The following is a 7,853-nucleotide window of genomic DNA, read 5'->3' as shown; positions in this document are numbered from 1 at the left end:
CACCATAATTCAAACACAAAAAATCACAAACGGATAAAGAATGTGAATGTTGAGACTTTTACAACGATGTCAAATGATCAAATTCAAGTATTTATTGCTTACTTCAACTCGCAACTAAAGAATGATCAAACACTGACAACATCAACATATGGTGGTTCTATCACTTCACTTTATTGTATGACTTTCTCGTCCTTTACTATTGGTTTTGTTGGAATATTGAGAGCTACATGTAAGAAGAGAGTCTTAATGCTTCTGAAAACGTTTCGGCTAAGTTTTCAATAAATATTGTTGTAGATACATAGTTATTGCTTTAAATCCATAACTCACATCATTTACTCATGGAAAGAAGTTTGATGAATGACTCAAAGAAATAAATGAAGAGCTGATTGCTTTAGAGAATACTCAAACTTACGATATTTTTTCTCTTCCTCCGAGTAAACATACCACTGGATGCAAGTGGGTGAAGCTTAACGCAGATGGAACTCTATAACAGTATAAAGCATGGCTAGTGTCCAAAGGGTACACACAACAATAAAGCATTGACTTTGTTGATGCTTTTTCTCCTGTGGCAAAGATGACAACGGTTAAAACTATGTTATTAGTTGCAGCAGCTAGGAAATGGAGCTTAACACAACTGGATATATCTGACGCTTTCTTGAATGGTGGGCAAAAGGAGGAGATTTATATGCATCTACCTCCTGGATATACTCCAAAATAAGGAACCAGCTTGCCTCCAAACGTTGTATGTAAACTTAAGAAGTCCCTATATGGTTTAAAACATGCATCAAAGCAGTGGTTATTAAAATTCTGTACTACACATTATTCATCCGTCATGATTCTGCCATATACATTGTTGTTTTAGTTTATGTTGACGACATCATTATCGCCTCAAACAATGATGATGATATTGTTCAACTGAAAACAAACATGAAATCGTTCTTTAAACTCAGAGACCTTGGTCCATTACGACATTGGGACTAGAGATTACTCATTCAGCTTCTGGAAGATTTGTTTCATAACCCAAGTATACTCTGGAATTGCTTGAGGACTACAGACTATTGGCTTGCAACCCATGTTCTATTCCGATGGATCCGAGTGTTAAATTGCGTGCAGACAATACTGATGCCTTTCTGGAAGACCTATTAGTTTTTAGAAAACTAGTTGGCAAAATGATGTATCTCACAATCACTCGCCTTGATATTACATTCGCTGTAAACAAGCTATGTCATTTTGCTTCAGCTCTACGTTAATCACATTACCAAGCTGCTTTGATAGTCTTACACTATTTTAAAGGGACAATCGAAATGGGAATGTTTTACTCATTCACCAGTGATCTTGTGCTTAAGGCTTTTACAGATGCAGATTGGACCTCTTGTTTGGAGACACGTCGTTCAACCTCAGGTTATTGCATGTTTCTTGGAAACTCATTGACCTCATGGAAGTCTAAGAAATAAGATACAACAGTTTCACATTCATCAGCGAAATCTGAATACAGAGCTATGGGGTTTGCAATTCGTGAGATTCAAGGGTTGGTAAATCTCTTAACATATTTCCAAGTATTTCAGAGTCAACCGGTGGCTTTCTTTTGTGATTCTACTGCAGCAATTCACATTGCAAACAATGCAGTGTTTCCTGAAAGAACTAAACATCTTGAGTTTGATTGTCACAAAGTCAGAGAATTGATATTCAAAGGATTGATCAAAGATTCTTCATGTACGCACAAACAATCAACTTGCTGACGTCTTTTCTAAACCATTTTAACCTTGATATTTTTACTCTATCATTGGCAATATGACTTTGAATTCAGTCTTTTCGCCATCTTGAGAGTATTAGTTTAATGTTTGGTTTAGTTTTGTAAACAGTTTAGATAAATTCGGATTCAGTAGCTATTGGGAGTGATTGATTGGACTGTACTGTAAAAAATTTACTGTAGAATTTGTACTGTAAGTGTATTGGTTGTAACTGTACATTTACTAAAGTACATTTTTCTGCAGAGATTTTTGCTGTAGTTATGATAATTGTAGCTGTAAATTATTGGCTGTACTTTTGTAAAATAAAACATGATTGGATAAAATGTGTTGTAGCTGTAAAAAAAAATTTTCTATTAATTTAAAAATATAACAATTTATAAAATCTATCCAAAATAAAGAAAACCATCTAAAATAAAAAAAATAGTCAAAGGAAAACCACCATCTAAATAATAATAAATTTTGTCTACGAGAATTGCATAAATTCATTGCAATCTCATCTCGAAAGCCTTCCATGTATTGCCGAGAATCGACCATTTGTGCATCTTCATGGTCTTCAATCTCTTCATCTATTTGATGGCTGCCCCCATGCTGCCAATTTGCTTCAAAATCAGGATCTGGTATACTTGATTTTCGTACAAAGTTATGCAGTGTCATTGTTGCTGCCACAAGTTTTCTTGTCGTTTGAATGTCATATCTTGCTCAATCTTACATTATCCTCCATTTTCCTTTCCACACTCCAAAAGTTCTTTCAATAACACATCGAATCGAAGAGTGAATACAATTAAATTTTTCTTTGAAATTGCTGGGTGGTGCTTGATTTTGAAACTGACCGTGATGGTACCGAGATTGTCTATATGGTGCCAGATATCCACGACATAAAGCATACCCTGAATCAACAAGATAGTATTTGCCTAAAGGTGGATGCGGAAAAATAGGATCTTCCATAGCCAATGCTAGAACCTTTGCATCATGAGCAGACCCAGGCACCAAAACATATGCATATGTGAACAACATGTCTAAGTTGCATATTCCTAGAATATTCATGCTGCATTGATTTTTCCTATTCCAGTATCGTTGTTGATCTCGTCCTGACACCATAACAGGAACATGTGTTCCATCCATTGCACCTATACAGCCCTTGAAGTTTGATCCATAATGTCTATCTGACTGCAGCTTTCGATGGACTTGAGTGAGATTTGTTGGATCCGACTTGAACATATTTATTGCCATAAGTTCCATGACATCAAGAACTTCATGAAACTTTCTAAAGATGCTCTCTTGTGAGTGTCCAAACATTCTCATGACGCTTCTCTGAGTGGCATTGTGACCGCATATGTACAAAAATATTGCAACACTCTCTTTCACCGACATATTTCGTGAAGATTTCATCTTGTATTGATTCTCTATCTTGTCACATAGATCAAGAAATACCTGTGGCTGCATTCTTAAGAGAAAGTGACATTGTAATGGATGTCCATGGATTAAATCGTGGACAAGTTGACGACCACGAGTAGGATGCGCACACAATGGTTGTCTAATCATTTTCTCTAGCCTGATTTCGTCTGAGAGTTCAGAAATCAACCGAGACTCTTCATCTCCATCTTCTATCATACACCAAAATAGTTGTACAATCTGTAAATAACAATCTAAATATAAGTTACATGGGAAATAAAGTATTAAATATAAACTTTTAGTATAAAAGAAAAATTATTAAATTACTAAGTTCAAATAAAAAGCAAAATAAAAAGCAATTTTTTCCTACAAGATATCAAAAGTAATTGTGTTTTACCTCTCGCTGATGAGAAGATGTCCCCACGTTTGCCATATCTGCAACAAATACACATTGAATGGCATCATATATACACATAATAACACAAATATGAAACAAACAGAGTAATGTTTAGTCTTAGTCGGCTTTGAGAAGCGTGAACTCATAATTTAAACCACTATAGTATTGAATTTAGTTGCTTCTGTTTTTCTATTAGATTTTAAAAATTGAAACGCTGGAAACAAGGATGCCAAATCTGAATAGTGGGTCTTTGACCTCTCGGGATCCACTAAAAGCATTAACTTAATCATATGTTTGGTTTTCTTACCAATGGACAGGTTTAGCTCCAACTTGCTCTTCTTTCTCACGTGATTTGGAAAACGTATTTGAAAATTTAGTTCTCTACACTTAACGCTTTGAAGAAGAAAAGCTAGGTATTTATAAAACAAGTGTTACGTTAGGGTTTTCCTTGCTTAAGTTATGAGTTTATTTTTTCTACAGCCCAAATAATATGGATGTAGGATTTTTGTCTAAAGCAAATAGAAAAGTTAAAATTTTAATTTTTTGCCGTATCTTGAAAAAATAAAGGTACAACTTGATTGGCAAAAAATTATAAAATTTTGCTGTAGACTTTAACTTAGAAAATAAAGCTAAAGCATGATTGGTTAGGATTAGTGATTTAGGAAAAATTAAAGCTAAAGTACTAAGTTAAAGCCCAACCAATCATCACCATTATATAAAGCTCTATAAAAACTCTGTAACAAACTTAACGAGAATAACAAACACTTTTCATTTTTCATAGTTTCTCTCTTAATAGTTACTTCAGCTCACGAACCCCCCAACAATCATCTGTTTTCAAAACACATAAACCAACATTGATCTGCTTTTGTTTTCTCGTTTTCTTCTATATATTTTATACACGGTAAATAACTTGTTAATGAGTTATGCCCACCTTGAAGCCTATACCCAATTAACTACAACGGCCCATATACTTTTGGGGGTAGTATCGTAAAAACCAATGGTTCCGAATCCCGCTTTCCGCGTGAGAAAGAGAAAAAGAGTGTCCGTCCATCCACACCAGTTTGCTACGCAGTCGGTGTGCTATCTATCTTTTTCTCTCTCTCTCTCTTCTTCGTGAATCTAGGGATCTGCAATCAACAATGAATCGCCACCACGACCCCAACCCTTTCGATGAAGAGGAAGAAGAAATCGTCAATCCCTTCTCTGTAACGCTTTTCTCTGATTCTCCACTTTCTATTTCTAGGTCTCTCTTTTTTTTGGTTTTTGAGTTCCTGAACGGTAGATGAATCTAGATCTCTCACTTAGTTTAGTTTCTGCAAGTGGAGAGCCTATATGATTTCAACCTGATTACCAATGCTCGTTTCTTCTTGGAATTGATTTTAAGAGTGTTGAGGTTACGGATCTCCGGTTGTATCGTTAGATCTGGGAACTAGGTTAAGATTTTCCGAGAAACTACTAGTTTGGAGTGTAGACTACTGGAGTTTATCGTACTGCAGCACTGTATCGTTAGATCTAGTTTAGTGTTGAGAGACTCAGTTTATCATCTTGAACTTTTCCTCTAGGTTACGGATTGATTGTTGTAAACTTTGATTTTTACAGAAAGGCGGTGGACGAGTTCCTGCTGCATCTAGGCCAGTTGGATTTGGCCAAAGCCTCGATGCTACTGTTGATATTCCCTTGGATAACATGAATGTAGTAGTATCTCTAACCTCATCATCATCATCATCCTCTTTAATGTTTATCTAACGTTCGTGTGTTTTTAACTGGTGCAGGACTCTTCACAGAAACAGAGAAAACTTGCTGACTGGGAAGCTGAGCTTAGGAAGAAAGAAATGGTATGTACACACCTCTTGATATTAACTTTGTCAAATTTAATCTTCTTTGATACTGATTGATATTGTACTCGCTTACTCAGGATATTAAACGAAGAGAGGATGCTATTGCTAAATGTAAGCCAACAACAACAACTATTTTTAATTAGTTTTTGTGTATCTATCTATCGTCGTGGACAATATAACTAACTATACTCGTAAAATAATGTTGCAGCTGGTGTTCAGATAGATGAGAAAAACTGGCCGCCGTTTTTTCCAATCATACATCATGACATTGCTAATGAGATACCAGTTCATGCTCAAAAGCTCCAGTATCTGGCTTTTGCTAGTTGGTTAGGTAAGTCTCTAGTTTTTTCTTGTTTGCCTTTTTACGATGAAATGTTTTTTGACGGGGGCTTTGTATTGTACTGCTGGTTTTCAGGTATCGTTTTGTGCTTGGTATTCAATGTGATTGCAACCATGGTCTGCTGGATTAAAGGCGGAGGTGAGCTTGACATTATACTATTGTTTTTTTTACGAATCTTCTAATGTTAACTGTTCTTATCAAGTTTTGTTTTGATTTTGGATGAAAAATGAACTAATACTGCTTTTAAAAATATTAATGGTAGGTGTGAAGATCTTTTTCCTTGCCACAATCTATGCGTTGATGGGATGTCCACTTTCGTATGTTGTATGGTACAGGCCTCTCTACCGAGCCATGAGGTAATGCTCCTTTTAACTAGTTTTTATTCAGATAATTGCATATTAAACACGATATTTCATATAATTGATTTACTTTATACGACCTTGTAGGACTGACAGCGCTTTGAAGTTTGGTTGGTTTTTCTTCACCTACTTGGTGAGTCATAAAAAACTTGTCATATCTAAATTTATACCTTACCCGTAAGCAGATGTAGTTTCCGTTTCCCATTTGATTGACCTTAGCTATTTACAGATTCACATTGGCTTCTGCATCGTTGCCGCCATTGCCCCGCCGATCTTTTTCCATGGAAAATCATTAACGTAAGTCCTCCAATCATTGGCAACGATTCTCTTTGCACTCGAGCTTTTTTCTACTTCGTTTATAGTTAATTAGTCTCATGAGGTTTTCACTGCAAAGTTCTAAATTGTTTGTTCGATTTAAAAATACCGTGTTATAACTTAAAATTGATAACTATATTTACTCCTTGACCTTCGTTTTTCTCCAACTATGTTTCAACTTTGCAAGACTTTTGCGGACAGAGAAACCTAACGACTGTCAAATTAATGCTCTATCTGATAATGCTTTAGGCCATTTCGCGTCTCTTTATGCTATATTTACTTGGGATAATTTTGTTCACATTTTTTTTTTCTTTGATCAACAGGGGTGTGCTTGCAGCAATTGATGTCATCTCAGACAGTGTATTAGCCGGGGTACAAGCCTTACATCCATTTTATAATATGTTCCCAAAGTATATACGTATATGTTCACCTTGAAGAAAGCCTAATGATCTTGACCTTAATGAATGAATGCAGATCTTCTACTTCATCGGCTTTGGTCTCTTCTGCTTGGAGTCACTTCTGAGTCTATGGGTTCTTCAGGTAAGCCTCTGATCATACCGTACATGGCTTCTAACAACTGATAACCAGAACAGGTTCTGCTAATTGAACGGCGGGTAACGAACATCTTGTGTTTCTTGCAGAAAATTTACCTCTACTTTAGGGGGAACAAGTAAAGAAAAGAAGGAAGAGAGGATGGTGGTAATTTTCCCGTTCGGTAAAAAGGTTTGAAGTATGTGTATCTCGTACGATTGTAATTACCATTTTACCATTGTGTCGAGTTAAATTCTTTAGTTACTATAGTAGCAAGAGTGGTTTGTTCAGCTATTTCTGTTATATTTTTCGTCTGCAATACCTTTAGTACCAGTATCGTCTCTCTGAACATTTGGTGTTTTCGTGACAAAGTGAACTTTTGAAGACAAAATAGCCATAAAATTGTTAACAGTCTAAAGTCTAAACTCACTTCGGTCTCCATCTCTGATTCTGTTGTTTATCAATGCATAGTGGTAGCGACTTTTACACTATGCCAATCAAATATATTTTTAATAAATAATACTTGTTGAAATAGTTAATTATCTTATTTTGGCCATATACCTATTTTACTTTTTGTATTATAATAAAAATTTGAGAAATTCTTTAGATAGTTTTTTTAGTTTATTTTTACAAAATAGTCTTCCAGAAAAAAAAATGATCAAAATTTTTTATTTTATTGAAGGATAAATATGGATTTATAATTCTAGAGTTGATTAATCTAACACTTAGAGTTTAGAGTTAAATGGTGGAGTTTTAGTGATAGATTTAAATTCTTAAAAATTAAAAATTAATATTAAAATTTTCAAAATAAAAAAGAACTATTTTAGTCATTTTGCTTTTTAAAGATTATTTTTGTAACAAACATGACTATTTGTGAGAATTGCTTTTATAATTTTAACGAATTTGGATTTCTGTGGATTAAGCCTAGGG

At 34.9% G+C, this 7,853-nt stretch overlaps 2 protein-coding genes across 3 annotated transcripts; one reads left to right on the top strand and one right to left on the bottom strand.

Moving 5' to 3' along the window:
• Positions 1-2,461: 2,461 nt before the first annotated feature.
• Positions 2,462-3,122, bottom strand: LOC125576904. The gene is made up of 2 exons (XM_048737427.1): positions 2,582-3,122; positions 2,462-2,496 (listed from the first exon to the last, which is right to left on the bottom strand). Exons 1-2 carry the CDS (start codon positions 3,120-3,122, stop codon positions 2,462-2,464), a joined length of 576 nt encoding a protein of 191 aa, XP_048593384.1.
• A 1,430-nt stretch (positions 3,123-4,552) lies between these two features.
• LOC106418905 (secretory carrier-associated membrane protein 4) lies at positions 4,553-7,259 on the top strand. 2 transcript variants are annotated; one of them, XM_048738561.1, is made up of 12 exons: positions 4,553-4,745; positions 5,140-5,235; positions 5,313-5,375; positions 5,456-5,489; positions 5,587-5,709; positions 5,794-5,856; positions 5,981-6,074; positions 6,165-6,210; positions 6,307-6,374; positions 6,716-6,764; positions 6,867-6,932; positions 7,034-7,259. In XM_048738561.1, exons 1-12 carry the CDS (start codon positions 4,680-4,682, stop codon positions 7,064-7,066), a joined length of 801 nt encoding a protein of 266 aa, XP_048594518.1. In that variant the 5' UTR covers positions 4,553-4,679; the 3' UTR covers positions 7,067-7,259. The 2 variants fall into 2 exon arrangements, with proteins under 2 accessions (XP_048594518.1, XP_048594519.1); XM_048738562.1 differs by having other exon boundaries at positions 4,554-4,745; positions 5,140-5,232.
• The last annotated feature ends 594 nt before the right edge of the window (positions 7,260-7,853 follow it).

This window comes from Brassica napus, chromosome A8 (genome assembly GCF_020379485.1).
Source record: "Brassica napus cultivar Da-Ae chromosome A8, Da-Ae, whole genome shotgun sequence".
Lineage (NCBI taxonomy): Eukaryota > Viridiplantae > Streptophyta > Magnoliopsida > Brassicales > Brassicaceae > Brassica > Brassica napus.
Note: the sequence above shows the minus strand (reverse complement) of the source record. Positions and strands in the feature narration are given on the sequence as shown.